The following is an 18,704-nucleotide window of genomic DNA, read 5'->3' as shown; positions in this document are numbered from 1 at the left end:
GGTTGAATACCCCCGAGTTCAATCCCTAATACAAAAGAGAGAGAGAGAGACAGACAGACACACTGACTTGAGGGCTAAGAAAGATGGATACAGAAAAAGTTAAAGGAAGGAAAAGGGATGTGGGTAGCTGCTGATGAATACTATCAGGGCACCAAAGGACTTCTGAGGTCAGATAAATCACAGGTAAGATATAAAATTGGAGTGGAAACCTGATGAATAGATTTTGGATAAAGATAGAATATACAGACTCAAGTCAACATTCTGCTAAAATTGCTAGCATGTATTAGGCTAGTTCTCATAATTATGGACTCTCTAATTTGAAAGGAAATGTGGAAACTATTATCCCTTCCATTCAATTCAGTAAGAAACTATTTTCTAACAAATTCTGTGCTTTGCTTAGGGAAGTGGGATGAGGATACTAAGATAAATAAAACATAGACCCTGAACCTGAGTTGCTCAAAATGAAGTGGGAGTACATAAACACTGGCCATATAGCATAATGGATAAGAATGTATCACCAAGTCAGTTTGAGGATTACTTGGTTACCACCACTTCCTAGGTAAGTTATCTGGGCCTCTTGGTCTTAAGTAACTATTACTTACCTGAAGATAGTACCTATCTCATAGGATCGTTACAATTAAATTAGGTGGTCTGTATTGACTAAATTTTATATATCTGTATATATGTACTTGAATATATATCTGTATATATTTACTTGAAATTTTAAGAAAGTTACTGCTAGGCACAGTGGCTTACATCTGTAATCCCAGAGACTGGGGAGGCTGAGGAAGGAGGATTGCTAGTTTAAGGCTGGCCTCAGCAATTTAGCAAGTCCCTGAGCAACTTACTGAGACCCTGTCTCAAAATAAAAAGGTATGGAGTTGTGGCTCAGGGGTTAAGCATATCTGGTTTCAATCCCTGGTACCAAAAAAAAAAAAAAAAAAAAGTTAAAAAGTACTGAGGAGTGGATGTTGAAGCAGATTTCCTTAGTTGTCCCTTCCCTCAAATCCCAAGATTGAACACTGCCCCGCACCTCCCTAGCTGGGTTGGAGAGTCGCTGCTTACGAGCAAAGGGAACACTGAGTCCGGTGACGTGGGCGTGGTCGCCAGGGGGCGCTGTTAAATCGCGGCCGCACCTCCCGGTTCCCGAGGCCTGGATTGCGATGTAGGGGCAGGGGCGGGCGCAAGCGCGTTGCGTGCCCGCCCCAGCAACATGGCGCCGGTGGAGCACGTTGTGGCGGATGCTGGGGCTTTCCTGCGGGACGCTGCCTTGCAGGTACGGGAGCTCCAGCCCCGAAGAGTGGAATCTCAGCTGGCAACCCCTGAGGGAGCGCATGGGATCGGGAGGGGCGGGACTTGGAGCGGGCGAGCGTGAGCTGAGCTGGGCTGGTTTCCCCGCAGGACATCGGGAAGAACATCTACACCATCCGGGAGGTGGTCAGCGAGATTCGGGACAAGGCCACGCGCCGGCGGCTCGCCGTCCTGCCCTACGAGCTGCGGTTCAAACAGCCCTTCCCGGAGTATGTGCGGCTGGGTGAGTGCCTCTGCCTCAGCATCGTCCTCGAAGCCGGGGCCCAGAGTCCACAGGCGACTTGCTTGGGTGCGAGTTGCGTGCGGATCTGGTTGCTTTGTCAGAGTATTTGACTTGGCGACAGCACGTTCTAGACCCTTGTGAGAGAGGCTTCCCAGGCCCGAACTCAGCCGGGCTTACCACTGCCTAGCTCTGTGCTGTCGGGTGTATCACTCAGACTGTGGGCCTCAACTGTAAAACGCGAATAATAGCACCTTCCAACCAGGTTGCTGTGGACGTTAAATGAGTAATTTGTCACTTGGCACCGTGTCCAGCACTTTGTAAGAATGCATTAAACTAATTTGGATTCTAAGTAGAAGATGGCAGATGGCTTGCCTAGCATGGGTAAGGCCTTGAGTTCCATCTCCACGCAAAAATTAAATAAATCAAAGAATACAGATCTCTCAGTCTTGTCCATTTCCTTAGGGTGATAGCTGTTAAGGAGGTCAGCTTCAGCCCAGAGAAAGGAATATTGCTAAGCCTTGCGTTAGATTTTTTTTAAAAACTAGTTATCCCTTGGCTTAATAAGCAGTGATATTCAAGAAAGGTTGTCTGTGGTTGGAAGTATTTTAGCGGTTGGGAGGCTGCTCAAACTGCTTCTCTGCTAGTTTGATTTCCCCCAGATTACTAGCTGTGGGATCTTTGCAAAGTACTTAATCTTTCTGAGAAAGTACTAATAGTACTTAGTAGGATCTGGTTGAGAATGAAATTAACATGTAAAGCTTTCAACTTGGTATCTAGTACATAGTAAGTGGACAATAAATTGTAGTTGCTATTTATCTTTTTTAGAAAATGTTATCAGTGTACTTGTTCTTTGTGTTGTTGTAGCAAAAGGCATCTGTTACCAGAATATTTTATTGTGTTTTGTTAGTATATACAGTATATACAGTAGTAATAGCTGGCATTTACTATGTATTGTGCATATTGTAATTATTTTTTCAAAAAACTGGCTGTTTTTAAATATTTTTGTTTCATCAGACTATACATATGGTTAAATCAGCTTTCTACTCCTTTTTGAAATATGACTGTCCATTTTTTAAATGTAGATTGTTATACTTAGAATCAAAGAATTTTAGAGGTAGGGGAGAAGAGGGCTTACATAATGCCAAACCTTCAGGCTGGGCACAGCAGTGTGTGCCTATAATCCTAGTGACTTGAGAGGCTGAGGCAGGAGGATCACAAGTTTCAAGGCCAGCCTCAACAATGTAGACCCTATTTCAAAAAAATAAAGTGGTTAGAGCACCCCTGGGTTGAATCCTCATTATCACAAAAATAATGGTAATACCAAAGCTTCAGTAAGGAACTCTAATCATGGTCAAATATTATGCTGGTTTTCAATGAGTTTCTATTAACTTTCTTCTGTTCCTTCATCTGCGCTTGATAAGTATGTTATAGTAAACCTATTTGGCCTAACTCTTGGTAAAGAATACAAATTTTTTAGTCATAATTAGAAATAAGTTAGAAAATGGATGAAAGTGTTGGCATTTTTATGTGATAGTGATTTTTCTCATACTTGTTTTGGTTACCCAAGGTTGTATTGTTTTTCACCCTTAACTAATGTCAGTTTCTTGTTTACAGTGACTGAATTTTCAAAGAAAACTGGAGACTATCCCAGCCTCTCTGCCACAGATATCCAAGTGCTGGCACTCACTTACCAGTTGGAAGCAGAATTTGTTGGGGTGTCTCATCTAAAACAAGAACCAGAAAAGGTAAATCAGGAGGGTTGGGGGTTTTATCACTGAATTCTTTCTGGAAGTAAAAAAGAAGGAGCACCGTGTACTTGCCATTTCTTTCAATCCTTCCTACCTTCAAAACTGTGGATTCTGTTGAGGTTGGTTAGGTTGAAGAGAGTGATGGCATATTTGTGCTTGGGTCCCATTACCTCTTTCCAGGCCAGAGGATTGGGGAAACCAAATAATGAACAGTAATAATCTAATTCTAATAGTGTTGACAAAGAATTGCTTGATCTCCTGTTGTTAAGACTTTGGTGGCGCACATTTGTACCTATTCATAACTGTCCTCGCTTGTTTTTAGCAGGTTTAGAGTTCTCCAATCCAGAGTCTAAAGTCCTAGAATACATACTTTTGTGTTTCCACAACATTTTGGCAGGATGATGGTGAAGGGAATATTTTAGTGGTTTTATATAAACTCTGACTTTGATTTTCTGAACACAGTGTAGCTGGTTGGTAACTGTCAACCTCTGGTTTATTTTTTTTAATATATTTTTTCAAGCTGGGGATTGAACCCAGGGCCTTATCCATGCTGTGCTATGCAAGCATTCTACCATTGAGCTGCATTCCCAACCCCAACTATGATTTCTAAAAGTCATCCTTTTCCACAGCATTTGGCAAAGAATTACATGTTCCATATCAAAAGCATATCCTTTAACCAAGCAATTCCACTCTAAGCCACTTATGTTAACTATTTTAACCAAATTGTACAGGTAATCATGTTTGTTACAGGTCTGTGTATAATGGTTAAAAAACAAGTGTCCAGGCTTGGTTGCACACACCCGTATTTGGGAGGCTGAGGAAAGAGGATCACAAGTTCACAGACCCTGTCTCAAAATAAATTTTTAAAAGGACTGGTTATGTAATTCAATGGGTAGAACACTTGCCTAGCATGCTCAAGATCTTGGGTGAGGTCCCCAGTGATGCAAAAAAAAAAAGTTCTGAAGTACTCATTTTAGTGGTGTTAAGATCACTGAATATTGTTATCCCCCCCCCCTTTTTTTTTTTAATGTTTTCCCTTTTTGTTACTGAACATTGAACCCAGAGATGCTTTTTAACACAGAGCTATGTCTCCAGCCCTATTTTAGCTTAATTTTGGGATAGGGTCTCACTAAGTTTCCAAGGCTAGCCTCAAACTTGCAATCTTCCCACTTAAGCCTCCCAAGTTGTTGGGATTACAGGCCTGTGCCACCACACCTGGCTAATGTTAGATATCTTTGATATTTATAACCAGGGGAAAATAATAGTGGGTTTTTCTGGTTACCTCTTTGGGGCAGGGGGTACACATGCATGAGGGATTGAACCCAGAGACACTTAATCACTGATCACATCCCCAGCTCTTTTTCATATTTTATTAAGAGATATGGTCTCGCTGAGTTGCTGAGGCTGGCTTTGAACTTGTGATCCTCCTGCCTCAGCTTCCTGAGCCACGGGATTACAAGCATGCGCCACCACACCCAGCTCTAATTACTTTTATTTATTTATTTATTTATTTTAAGGTTAAAGTGAGCTCCTCAATTCAGCATCCAGAAACTCCTCTGCACATTTCCGGTTTTCATCTGCCCTCCAAGGTAATTCCTTAGATGAGCCCCCATTCATCAGGCTTTTTGCTGCCACATGTCCCAGCGCCACAGTCTGTTTATAGCAAATCAGAATTACCTGGGCCAACAGCATAGTTTGTCCAGCTCTGTGTAGTCTGACTTGTATGTCATGCAGTCACCTATAACTCCATTTTTACTTTTATTATTTTTTTAAAATCTCAGCCTAAACCCCCACAAGAAAAGACAGATAGACACCCAGCTGATGAGCCTGAGAACCTAGAATTCAGTTCCTTCTTGTTCTGGAAGAACCCTCTGCCTAATATTGAACGTGAACTACAGGAGCTGCTGGTAAGGCCCTGACTTAAAATCTCTTTCTAGTAACAATGCAAATTCTCCTCACCGTTCCTGTGGGCTGGCAGTTTGTGAATTCTATTGATGTTTCAGATTGACAGAGAGGAGGAAGATGAGGAGGAGGGAGTTGAAGAAAGGAAAGATGAAGATAGTGATGACGGGGGTGGGTGGATAACCCCCAGCAACATCAAGCAGATCCATCAAGAGCTAGAACAGTGCGATGTCCCGAAGGATGTGCGGGTTGGCTGTGTGACTACAGACTTCGCCATGCAGGTGGGTAGGATGGTGGGCCTGTCACCAGCAGTGATCCTGTGGAGATTGGTGATGTATACAGAGCTGCTTTTGTGTCCTGCTAATTTTCCTGGTTCTAGAAACTTCACCTGTGCTCTTTGGTAATTGCAAATTTTGCTTAGAGGCCACACAATCATATCATATAGTAATAAAATTTGTGTAGTGTGTTAAATTTTTTTAATATTTATTTTTTAGTTGTAGTTGGACACAATACCTTTATTTATTTTTTTTATTTTTATGTGGTGCTGAGGATCGAACCTAGGGCCTTGCACATGGTAGATGAGCGCTGTATAGCTGAGCCACAACCCCAGTCTCAGTATGTTGAATTTTTAATATTTAAGTTTCATAGGGTGCTAGGGTTGTGGCTTAGTGGTAGATTGCTTGCCTAGTACATGTGAAGCCCTTGGTTTGATCCTCAGCACCACATAAAAAGATAAATACAGGTATTGTGTCCATTTGCAACTAAAAAATATATTTAAATTTAAATACATTAACAAAAAAAAAAACCAAGATTCACAGTCAGTTGATGCTTTCCTTTCAGTGTGTGTAGTTCTGGGCTTAGGTATGTAACGATAACAGGGAGAATATTTTCCCCTGACAAAATAAACGTCTCTCTTGAGAGGATTGCTAATGGTGAGCACAGGCTCCAGTGGTTGCAGCTAGAGAGAAACCTGGGTCCTCCTCTCTGTATCAAGGCATGCCAAGCTCACTTCCCTTAACAAAAGCCACAGATCACAAGCCAAATCAGTGTATGCAGAGTTCACTTAACTAGTTACAAAGCCATTGTTAAAACTTATTTTCATTATTCTTTAACTTGTTGGTTGCAGAATGTCCTGCTGCAGATGGGGCTGCATGTGCTGGCGGTGAATGGCATGCTGATCCGGGAGGCTCGGAGCTACATTTTGCGCTGTCATGGCTGTTTCAAGTAGGTAGCTGATAATCTGGGGCCAGGGCCCCTCTGTTGAATACTCTCTTCCTACCCCTAATACAGACTTCCTGAAAGAGAACCCTGTGTTATAGGTCTTTTCCTTCCACTTCATCATTCCTATGTGGCCTGCGTTCCACTTCCACCAGTGAATCCCTGGGACAGGTTGCCAGTGACCTCCCACCTTATCTTCAGTGATATTAGCATTAAGGATGTGGGTTCCAGAACAAAGAACATTGATTCTCTAGAGATATGTACTGAAACATTTGTGGGTGGACTGTCTAGGATTTGCTCTGAAATAATACACAAGTGGAAGGAGTGGGTAGGAGTAGAGATGAAGTGAGATGAGCCATCAGTTGGTAGTTGATAAAGTTGTGAGAGGTACTTGGAGGTCATTTTGCTCTTCTGTTTGCTTCTATACCTGAAATTTTTCTATTAGATGGAGGAACCCAGAGTATGTGTGTTCACATCCAGATCCCTTCTATTACCTGTGTGATTTTCAAAAGTTGCTTCCCTTCTCTGCTTCAGATTCCTCTTAAATAAAATTGAAAGGGTTGTGAGGAACTAGGAAGGTAGATCATTTAAAGAATTTGGCAGGGTATTTGGCACATAGGAAGTGCTCCCTCCGGGTGAACTGTAGTTTATTGACTGTTCCTTTCTCTGCATTTCTCTCCAGGCTCCAATTGTCTTCCTGTGGTGGGACTAGTATTCTGTGGGCAGGGTTCTGGTTGGAGTAGAAGGGACTTAGCCTGGGCTAGCTTCTAGCCATCCCACATGTGTGGCTGGAACTGGTCATTTTACAGATTGTATGTTGCAGAGGCCTGTCAAGGTGTCTCTCACTGGGCCCCCAAAGCTGCCGCACTGGGGAGTAACCTGGTGTGACTTTGTTTCCCTGAGGCTTAAAAATAACCCTTCCCTGATGGCCCAGGGGTCCAGCTCACCACCATCCTATGCAGTTCTGTCAGGGACTTCATCAGCCCATGCTTTTTCTGAACCTTCCTTTAATTTTTCTGTCTCCTCGTACCTAAATGAACCATACTTTTCAGAGTAAAGCTGCTTGCTTCATAAGATCCCAATTTCCCCCATTGTCCTTTGTACAAAAGCCCTTATTCCCATATTTAATGCTCGTTCTTAAAAATGCTTGGGCAGTATTCTGCATATTTGTGAGATTAGTACAATGACTAGATGGTTTCTTACGTGGAATAATTAGTTCCAGCATCTGTGTAGAGGCATTGAGTTCACTCAGGAGACTGCAGATGAGGGAATTGGCTTCTCCAGCCAGTTCACACAGCGCTCATCAGACCATTAGGAGTTCGTGGGGAGCCCTGAGAGACAGATGCAGGCTCCTGCCTAGCCCTTGACAATAGCAGTTTTACTGTCCAAGGTCCTCCTCAGGAGCTTGAGCGGAGAGGAGGAGGCCAGGCCTCGGGTCTGCCTTCTGCACCCACACTCATCAACATGCCGGGTTACACAGTGTTTCCTCTGCGATGCATTAAGAAGAAATTCTTGCCACCTCCTGAGTTAACGCCCAAACTGGCATTTGGGGACAAGGTAGATAATATGCACTTGGAGAAAGGACAACGATGTCGAGAGCTGTCATTTTACAGCCAGACTGCCTGGTTACTAGCCATGTGATGTGACCTTCAGCAGGGTGCCTTAGCTTGCTTCAGTTTCCCTTTCTGTGAAATTGAGATAGTATGGACCTTACAGGATTATTTTGACGTTAAACTTGGAAAATAGAACCTGGCAACGTTTAGTAAAAGTTCGTTATTAATATAACAGCATCCTGCTGGTTTTCATAGTGACTTGCTCCATGTGGCATTTGCCTTTCCCCTCTGAGGAAGACAGCAGCTTTTCACTTATATCTTCATTCAGGAGATCAGCGGCCTTTGTTTTTATAAAGACAAGAATAATGTGGTTCAGCTTTTTCTCCATTTAAAAGGCATGAACTCGCCTTGTGCTATGGGTTGAGTTTGCTACCTGTGCTGCCAGTACACAACATGTCCTTTTGGGTCTCCCAGGACAACGTCTGATATGAGCCGAGAGTTCTGTGCACATTGTGGGAACAAGACGCTGAAGAAAGTGTCTGTGACGGTCAGTGACGACGGCACCCTGCACATGCACTTCTCCCGCAACCCCAAGGTGCTGAATCCTCGAGGCCTCCGGGTGAGTCACGTGTTCCTCATGCCACTAACACCAGAATCAGAATGACCAGAGGACAGAAGAAAAGCTGGTCCAGCCATGTCCAGGAGATACAGGCTTAAAAGCCTGTGGCGTGGGTATCCAATAGGCAGTGTGCGCCAGCCTCATGCGTTTCTTGAGGAGTTTGCAATCTAATGAGAAGTAGCTAGTAACTCTGCACTGAGTGCTGAGGGGCCACATGTTGGAGGGCCTCTGGGATACAGAGGAGGCTGGTACAAGAGTTGGGGGATGGGCACAATCTGCAGAAGCCCCATAAAGCAGCAAGGAAGGGAACAGTGAAGGCCCTGCATGGAAGAGAGGCCAGGGCTGGACACAGCAGCCTCAGATTTGTTGCAAGGAAATCTGGAGAGGTGAATGAAGAGATGGGAAACACAAGGTCAGGTGACCTTGACACCAGTGTCCCCCAAGCAGCAAATGTGCCAATAGTACCTGAGGAGAATATTTTAACTTTGTTTTTGAGGTAATTTTAGATTTATAGGTAAGTTGAAAAGCTGAACACAGAAATATACATTTTTGATAACTGTACTGTAACACAGTATATAAAATCAGTCTTTGTTTTAAGGGCAAAAGATCATTACGTGTATACACTCTAGTAGTTCAGAAAAAAATAGACATGTGTATATATATTTAGAAAGAGGATGATAGAGCAGATATAGTTAAAGATCAACACAGACATCCAGGTGAAGGGAGAGTATTAATTCTCTGCACTATTTTGCAACTTTAAATTTGCAGTATGGAGGGCTGGGGATAGAGCTGAGTTGGTAGAGTGCTTGCCTCACATGCACAAGGCCCTGGGTTCAAATCCCCAGCACCACCACCAAAAAAAAAAAATACAGTATGAGTATTAAACCTGGGGGTGTTCTACCACTGAGCTACAACCTCAGCCCTTCTTTTATTTTTAGTTTGTGACACGGTTGCATTAAGTTGCCCAAACTGGCCTGAAACCTATGATCCTCCTGCCTCAGCCTCTGGAATAGCTGGAGTTAAGGTGTTACCATGACTCCTCACATTTGAGTCCCTTTTAAACTGGAGTGATATCTCAAATCTTTCATCCTTCATGACCTTCACATTCCCCTCTCTCAGATTTGTCTGATATTACTCATCATTTCAGGTTATATGCATGTTGGTCAGGAATACCCACAAAGTGATAATATTGTGTTCTCGTGCATTATAGCAGAGGGTACATTAGTTGCATAGTTACTGGTGATATTAACTCTGATCACTTGGTTAAGGTAGTTTCTAATAGATACATTGTAAAATTATTTTTAATTACAGTGGCATACACATGTAATCCTAGTGGCACAAGAGGCTAAGACAGGAGGATCACAAAGTTTAAGGCCAGCTTCAGTAACTCAGTGAGACCCTCAGCAACTTAATGAAACCCTGCGTCACAATAAAAAAAATATATAAAGAATTGGGAACTCAGCTCAGTGGTAAAACAATCCTTGGTTTAATCTCCACTATCAAAAAGAAAATTATTTATAATTAATAATTTATCTGTGGGAACATACTCTAGTTAAAGGTGCCTAAATCATTTATTTCAGTGATGATTGCCAAATGGTGATTTTCTTTTTTTTTTTTAAATTTGTTTTAATTAGTTAAACATGACAGTACAGTGATCTTGACATATATTTGAATCAAATGGGGTATAATTACTCCTTTTTCTGAGTGTACAGATTGCTGAATCACATTGGCCTTACAATTACGTATATACATACAGCAATAGTAGTGCTATTTTATTCTGCTGTCCTTCCTATCCCCCTTCTTTCTTTTTTTAGTTGTAGATGGACATAATACGTATAATTTATTTATTTTTACGATCAAACCCAATGCCTCACACCTGCTAGGCGAGCGCTCTACCACTGAGCCACAGCCCCAGTCCCAAATGGTGATTTTCTAATTCCATCAACTCTTCTGTTTATTATTAGTGTTTTACTCATAAAGAGGAACTTATACTTCTATTCCATTTATGAGTATGGTCCTGTGAATTTATACTTTAATCTACTGGCTGTGATCCTACTATAGTCATCATTTTGAGGCTCAAATTGTTTCATGTTTGATCACCGAGAGCCCCTTCAAGCTGCCTTCTGTGTCCTTTTGACATGTCCCAATTATTCTTTGAACAGGTTCTCACTTTCTGGTATAGGAAATTGTTCCCAGGCTCTCCTGCCCTAACCTAGAGTCAGCCATTTCTTTCAGGGGCTCTGCTCCTTTTTTTTTTTTTTTTTTTAAACATCTTTATTTTATTTGTTTATTTTTTATGTGGTGCTGAGGATCGAAGCCAAGCCCTCGTAAGTTCGCTAGGCGAGTGCTCTACCACTGAGTCACAACTCCAGCCCGGCTCTGCTCCTTTTTACAGAGAATGATTTTTAGCAGCAAAGATCTGGGCCTGGGTACATTCAATGTCAACCCCACATCACAGAGTGCATCCTAGCCCTGCCCAACCATGTTCAGAATGATACCCGTTAGAACCATTTCCCATCACTCTTAAGTTATTTGCGTGGCCCTAGAACACACACTGCCATTTCAGAGCTGCTCATGCACACTTCCTATTGTGAGAGTGGTACACAGAGTCTATAAACATGTGACTGGCTCCCTCTTTTGACAGCCTTCCCTCCTCTTTCTTGCAGTACTCACTTCCCATGCCCAAAGGGGGCAAATATGCCATCAACCCCCACCTGACTGAGGATCAGCGCTTCCCTCAGCTGCGACTCTCCCGCAAGGCCAGGCAGAAGACCGATGTGTTTGCCCCTGACTACATAGCAGGGGTCTCTCCCTTTGCAGAGAATGACATCTCCAGCCGCTCAGCTACCCTGCAGCTCCGGGACAGCACTTTGGGAGCTGGGCGAAGACGATTAAATCCCAATGCCTCTAGAAAGAAGTTTGTGAAGAAAAGGTGAAGTGTGAGCTTTTGCAGGCAGACTCGATCACAGTCACTAAGGAGTTCTGCTGTCTCATTCCCCCAACTGTGTTGTTCCTAGAACCATCTGGGTGGAAATGACAGGCCGAGCTTCGCGGTGCTGCTGCATGACTCCCAGTGTTGTGTGGGGTTTGTGGCGGGACTGAGCCACCCTTTGTCTTGGAGCATCCAGAGCTGGAACTTCTGCTTTGTCAATGGAAATTTGAGGAGAACAGAAAGAGTGATGCCCTGGAGCAAATTTTAAACCTTCAACGGAAGGAATTTCCAAATGTTAATATTTTTCTAATAAACATGGTTGCAAGCTTCTATGCAGTGAACCAGGTTCTTGCATCTTAGGGAATGTGAAGGCTTAACAAGCTGTATGTGCAAGGATTAAGAGTCTAGATTTATCTTTCTGCCAAAAATTATAATAAATATTGCATAGGAAAACTGAGCCCTGATTTTTTTTTTTAACCTCTATTTTGAAAAATTTTAGTCATTCAGAAAAGTTTGGTATCGTGAACTCCACAGCCTTTCACCCGATTCACACTTCTTTAACATCTTGTCCCACTCGCTCTCTTTCAGCCTTTGTCTCTTAGGAAAAGGATGGTCTTTTACCTAAGTATCTCTCACTTATCAAACTCAAGATATTTAATATTGGTAAATTTATTATTTAATAAATACTTAGGCTAGGCGTGGTGGCACATGCCTGTAATCCCAGAGGGTTGGGAGGCTGAAAATATCGACAGTTGAAAACCATCCTCAGCAAAAGCAAGGCACTAAGCAACTCAGTGAGACCCTGTCTCTAAATAAAATACAAAGTAGGGCTAGGGATGTGGCTCAGTGGTGAATGCCCCTGAGTTCAATCCCTGATGTACCCCAAAATAAATACTCAGTGCTGAAAATCAATGTCAGTTCAGAGATCAGGAGTTTTTTTCTTTTCAGTTGCCTGGTACTTCACTGTAGAAAGCTACATGTTCAAGCATATAAGCATATTACAGTGTCTACATTAAGTACTTTACAATAGCCCCTTTAATTTATAAGACAGTTTACAGCCTTTACTTGATCACAAGTTCAAGGCCAGCCTCAGAAACTTAGTGAGATCTTGTTTCAGAATTTAAATAAAAAATAAATTAAGGTCTGGGAGTATAGCACCCATGGATTGAATCCCCCAGAACCAAAAAAAAAAAAGGGAATTGGTATAGCTCATTAATCGAGTTTTTGCCTGGCATGTACAAAAGGCCCTGTGTCCAAGCCCCGGCACCAAGAAAAATGAACCAACTCTGGGATGTCTAGAATAATAGTCCCCAAATTATTAGATACTGACACCCCAGCGCCTACAGATGGGAAGAAATCTACAGTGGAGAAGTTGGATGATCACACAGTTTGTGTACATATGTATTTGGAGGTAGATTTTTACACAAGAGACTCTCGTATAATTAAGATAGTAATGAGACTAATTATTTGAGCCAAGATGGCAAGGGAGGCTGGTGCACATTTACTGACTGTTGCTTCCAGTATTGGGGACTAGGTGTGGCTTGGCTTTATACATCCCTCATGGAGGTTGGTGCCTGGATCTGAAGTGATTTGAATATCTGTGTGTGGAACTGAATGCATGACGTAGACCAGCCAGGAGAAAATGAGTTCCCTCATTTTTTTGTTTTTGTATAAAAGCTGAAGAGCTACTTGTGGGGATGAAGAGGACCAAGCATGAACATTGGAGTCCCTTCTATACTGTGTAGTCTATCCAGATGTGCTACATCGGACAAAATGCCAGCACAGCAAATGAATGTCATTTCAAAAGAGTTCAATTTAACCAATGTTATTAACCAAATAGAGGGTGACCTAATTCAGGCAATACGTAACATGACAAAATTCCTGCAAGACACAAACACAGGAAGTCCAACATAATGGCATATGTCCTGTCAGGCAGTGACGGTGCTGGGAGACAGGAAGACAGAAAAGAACAGGGTTTACAGTAGAGGAAACTTTCCTCCCCTAACACAGAACCTTTTTACTCCAGGGATAACTGGTATCCACAGGAACCACTGAGGACAACAGATACCCAGGTCCCCAGACAGGCCCAAGAATGGCTCTTGAGCTAATGTACAAAGTCCATCATTCACAGCTCAGAGAAAAGCAAGGGAGCTTTGGGGACTACTTGTGCAGAAAAAGCAGCTGTGCGTGTGGACACTGTGTATGAACAGGTGCCTAATGAGGCTGTTTGTATTCTTCCATCAGGAGGCAGATGGGGCGACTCCTGAGGATTCTCTCCTACTTCTGCTGTATTTCCAGATAATGAAGACAATCAACAAAGCTTCACAGCTCCAGGGGCCTGGCCTATTCCCTGGGGGTATGGGAAGGGACCTTGAGGACACTGTATCCTCATGGGACTAAAGCCTGCTTCAGAAAAGACCAGGGGAATCATGAACTTGTACTGACAACAAATTAAGGTGGGAAGACAGTATGGCCCCAACCCCACATTTTTTTTTACAGACTAAGCAACCAGGGCCAAAGAGAAGAGCATTAGGGGCTGGGGTTGTGGATCAGTGGTAGAGTGCTTGCCTAGCACATGTGAACACTGAGCTGAATCCTCGGCACCACATAAAAATAAATAGAGGTATTATGTCCATCTACAGCTTAAAAATATTAAAAAGAGAAGAGCATTAGTAGTTTACCTGAAGCCAGACTAAGGGCTCTAACTCAGCACGGGATGGGAGCTGACTGTGAAGCCCAGTGGCTTGAGTTCACGTTCTAGACTATTCCATTGAAGATCTATATGACCATGGGCAGTCACATAACCACTTAGTGCCTCAGTTTCCTTATCTATAAAATGGGGGTTTATTCCCTACCCAATCTCATACATAAAATTTACCTCAAAGAGGAAAATTCTTTAAAAAACCCACTTGTTTAAATTTTCATGGCTTTGGATTAGGCAATGATATCTTAGCTATCACACCAAAAACAAATCCATAAGAGAAAGTTGGAAGTTATAACATTAGGAATAAATAGATCTCAGATGTTTAGAGAGAGAAAAAGTGGGTCAGATCCAAATGATCAGGAAGCAGATAATGAAAAATTCTCCTCAACGACCCCAAAACCTGGAGAGCATATATCAGGGCATTCAAAGTCCTAAGGGACAATTTTCAGCCTAGAATTCTACACAGGCAGGCAGGTAGATATGCAATGTGTAAGAAAATTTACTTTCCATTTATTCTTTCTTAGAAACTATTGGAGAATATATTCCATTAAAAAAAAAAAGGAAGGGGAGAAAGAAGAGGAAGGAGGAGGAGAAGGGGAAGAGGAAAGAAGGAAAAGAAGAAAGAAGCCAGGCACAGCAGTACAGCCTGCAATCCCAGCAGCTCTGCAGGCTGAGACAGGAGGATCACAAGTTCAAGGCCAACCTCAGCAACTTAGCAAGAAATGGTCTCAAAAATAAAAAGGACTAGGGATGTGGCTCAGTGGGAAAGCACCTCAGGTTCAATCCCCAGCACCAAATAAATACATAAAATTCTCTTTAAGTATTCAAACAAAAATATTTTTAAAAGATGTGCTCATGGATTATTTCAGTAATAAAAATTAATGATTAAACACAAAATCATGGGACAGGAGTTGTGGGTCAATGGAGAACACTTGCCTCGTAAGTGTGAGGCATTGGGTTTGATCCTAGCACTACATAAAAACAAAGGCATTGAGTCCATACACAATTAAAAAAAAAGAAAAGAAAAAGAAAAAAAGATGGGCTGGGGATGTGATTCAAGCGGTAGCGCGCTCTCTTGGCATGCGTGGCCCGGGTTCGATCCTCAGCACCACATACAAACAAAGATGTTGTGTCTGCCGAAAACTAAAAAATAAATATTAAAAAATTCTCTCTCTGGGCTGGGGTTGTGGCTCAGTGGTAGAGTACTCGCCTAGCATGCATGAGGCACTGGGTTCGATCCTCAGCACCACATAAAAGATAAAAAAGTAAAGATATAAAAAAAAAATTCTCTCTCTCTCTCTCTCACTCTATCTTTAAAAAAAAAAGAAAAGAAAAAAAGAAATTACAGAATCTGTCAGACTCTAAAAAAACTAAAATACAAATTTTTTTTAAATCAAAGTCTAAATTCTCCTTGTACAGATGAGAAAACGAGGACAGAGTAAAACCCAAATTTGAAGGTTAGTTCATTCCTTAGATTTGATATGTTTTACAGGTATGTAAAATGTGAGTACTACAACTTTTCTGTAAATATTTAATTATTCCAAAGTAAAATTTTATTTGAAAGCATCAAGTAATCCAATGTCTTTCTGTAAATTTTGGGGGTTTTGTTTTTTTTTTTTTTTTTTTGGTAACAGATTGAACCCTGGGGCACTTAACCACTGAGCCACATCCCTAACCCTTTTTTTTTTTTTTTTTAAAGTACTGGGGATTGAACTCAGGCACTCTCCCACTGAGCCTTATCCCCAGCCCTATTCTGTATTTTATTTAGAGACAGGGTCCCACTGAGTTGCTTAGCACCTCTCTTTTGCTGAGGCTGGCTTTGAACTCACATGCCTCCTGTCCCCCACTCCCCGCCACCTCCAGCCCCCCAGCCCCTACCCCCAGCCCCTGGGATTACAGGCATGTGCCACCACATGTGGCTGGAAATTTTTTATAATGTAAACTTTCAAATGGCTATATAATTAAGAATAGGATAATGAAGCTGTGTGTAGTAGCATGTGCCTATAATCCTAGTTAGTTGGGTTGAGGCAGGAGGATCACAAGTTCAAGGCCAGTACCTGGGCAACTTTGTGAGACTCCTTATCAAAAAAAAAAAGGGCAGCAGGGTACAGTGGCTCATGTCCAGCAACTCAAGTATCTGAGGCAGGAGGAGTACAAATTGGAGTCTAGCTTCAGCAACTTAACGAGACCCTGTTTCAAAATAAAAAGGGCTGGGGCTGGGGATGTGGCTCAAGTGGTAGCGTGCTTGCCTGGCATGCGTGCGGCCCGGGTTCGATCCTCAGCACCACATACAAACAAAGATGTTGTGTCCGCCAAAAACTAAAAAAAAAATAAATATTAAAAAATTCTCTCTCTCTTTAAAAAATAAAAATAATAAAAATAAAAAGGGCTGCAGGTGTAGCTCAGTGGTAAAGCACCCCTGGGTTCAATCCCCAGTACAAAAAAAAAAGGATAATGAATCACCATGTACTCAATGAGACTGTCTCTAAATAAAATACCCCCCCCCCCAAAAAAAAAATGGGACTGGGGATGTGGCTCTGTGGTAGAGCACCCCTGGATTCAATCCCCAGTCCAAACTATAGTAAATTAATCACCACACCACTATCAACCTAACTAATGAATAGTAATTTCTGAAGATCATATAATAGTCATTCCTTAATTTTCCCAAGATGTATTTTTACAATTTTTTGTTTGCATCAAGATCCAAACAATACATTTGCTTGTTTTATCTCATGAACACAATTAACTGACATTTAATTTTATCTTTCACTGTAGTGGCATCCCCTCCTCCACAGACAATCTTTTTTTTTTTTTTTTTAAAGAGTGAGGTGAGAAAGAGGGGGAGAGAGAGAGAGAATTTTTGATATTTATTTTTTTTTAGTTTTTGGCAGACACAATATCTTTGTTTGTATGTGGTGCTGAGGATCGAACCCGGGCCGCACACATGCCAGGCGAGTGCGCTACCTCTTAAGCCACATCCCCAGCCCCAGAAAATCTTAATTGTCTCCAGAAATCTTCACCAAAATTGATCTTAGGACTATCAGCAAAAGAATATGAGAGAGTTCAATGTAGTTAAACTTCCTATTTCCTGTTACTCTGTCTTACTTGGACTTGGGCCTGAAAGAGATCAGTACTCCAGGTGCTGAACACCTTTTTACTAATTTTTCATAAACATTTATGGACTATCTAATATAGTAACAATTACATAATATTTTGTAAAAGTTTTCAAACTGGAAGTGTGTCTATAAATGCAAATAAGATCCTTTAACAAGACCTCTGGCCTTAGGCAGGAGCTTCACAGAGATGTTTACATTTTAAAGATAATATGTTATTAATTAGGCTCTGTGAAAGGGGAGAAGAAGCTCTCCTCTTCTCTGAAGCATTAACTTGCCCAGAAAAGTGAAAGAAAAAGCTGCTTTTGTGTGAACTTCTGCAGATTGTGAACTTCTGAGCCCCTCCCACTATACACTGGGTATAAAGTTCTGAAACTGCCTGAACTTGGGGTTCAGGGGGAATAATTATTTACGGTGAAAGCCATTCCCTCTCAATCTGGTGGTAACCATAACCAACAATACATATGCTTCCTGCTGCCTTCCGTGTCTTGCCTCATCTGTTCCTACATCACCATCAACTATCTGGGATCCTTTTTTTTTTTTTTTTTTTTTAAAGAGAGAGAGAGAGAGAGAGAGAGAGAATTTTAATATTTATTTTTTTAGTTATTGGCGGACACAACATCTTTGTTTGTATGTGGTGCTGAGGATCGAACCCGGGCCGCATGCATGCCAGGCAAGCGCGCTACCACTTGAGCCACATCCCCAGCCCTATCTGGGATCCTTTAGCCAAGTTATGCTGACATATATTAGGGGGAGTTTCTGGAAAAGATTAGTATTTTATTTATTTGTTTACATTTTTTATATTTATTTATTGATTGATACTGGGATAGAAACTCAGGTGTGCTCTGCCACTGAGCCACATCCCCAGCCCTTTCTATTTATTTTGAATCAGGGTCTTGCTAAATTGCTGAGGTTGGCTTCAAACTTGTGATCCTCCTGCCTCAGCTTCCTAAATAGCTGGAATTATAGGCATGTGCCACCACAACTGATGAGATTAGCATTTTAATCAGTAGACTGAGTAAAGATGGTTCTTGCCCATGTGGGTGGGCATCATCCAATCCAGTAATGGCCTGAATAGAACAAGGCAGAGGAAAGGTAATTTGTTCCCTCTGCTTGAGCTGGTACATTCATCTTCTCTCACCCTTAGACATTAGTGTTCCTGATTCTACGGCCTTTACACTGGGAAGGGCAAACACCACTGGCTCCTCTGGGTCTCAGCTCTTTGGGTTTGGGTGGAGCTACACACCCTGGCACTCCTGGGTGTCCAGCCTGCAGACAGCAGAACATGGAACTTCTTAGTTTCCATAATCATGGGAGCCAACCCTCATGGTAAATGTCTTTCTGTATTTACATATGTCTGTTGGTTCTGTTTCCTCTGGAG

At 42.1% G+C, this 18,704-nt stretch overlaps 1 protein-coding gene across 1 annotated transcript; it reads left to right on the top strand.

Moving 5' to 3' along the window:
- The first annotated feature begins 1,191 nt into the window (after positions 1-1,191).
- Positions 1,192-11,963, top strand: Nob1 (NIN1 (RPN12) binding protein 1 homolog). The gene is made up of 9 exons (XM_027933141.2): positions 1,192-1,276; positions 1,402-1,534; positions 3,149-3,279; positions 4,800-4,871; positions 5,064-5,189; positions 5,286-5,465; positions 6,311-6,408; positions 8,430-8,574; positions 11,241-11,963. Exons 1-9 carry the CDS (start codon positions 1,214-1,216, stop codon positions 11,508-11,510), a joined length of 1,218 nt encoding a protein of 405 aa, XP_027788942.1. The 5' UTR covers positions 1,192-1,213; the 3' UTR covers positions 11,511-11,963.
- Positions 11,964-18,704: the final 6,741 nt, after the last annotated feature.

This window comes from Marmota flaviventris, chromosome 18 (assembly GCF_047511675.1).
Source record: "Marmota flaviventris isolate mMarFla1 chromosome 18, mMarFla1.hap1, whole genome shotgun sequence".
NCBI lineage: Eukaryota > Metazoa > Chordata > Mammalia > Rodentia > Sciuridae > Marmota > Marmota flaviventris.
Note: the sequence above shows the minus strand (reverse complement) of the source record. Positions and strands in the feature narration are given on the sequence as shown.

Excerpts from the sequence above, each read along its gene's own strand:
- Nob1 (XM_027933141.2), top strand. The coding sequence starts at position 1,214 with ATGGCGCCGGTGGAGCACGTTGTGGCGGATGCTGGGGCTTTCCTGCGG. Across the intron at positions 4,872-5,063 it reads GTTTTCATCTGCCCTCCAAG|CCTAAACCCCCACAAGAAAA; the intron begins GTAATTCCTTAG and ends TTAAAATCTCAG. Across the intron at positions 6,409-8,429 it reads CGCTGTCATGGCTGTTTCAA|GACAACGTCTGATATGAGCC; the intron begins GTAGGTAGCTGA and ends TGGGTCTCCCAG.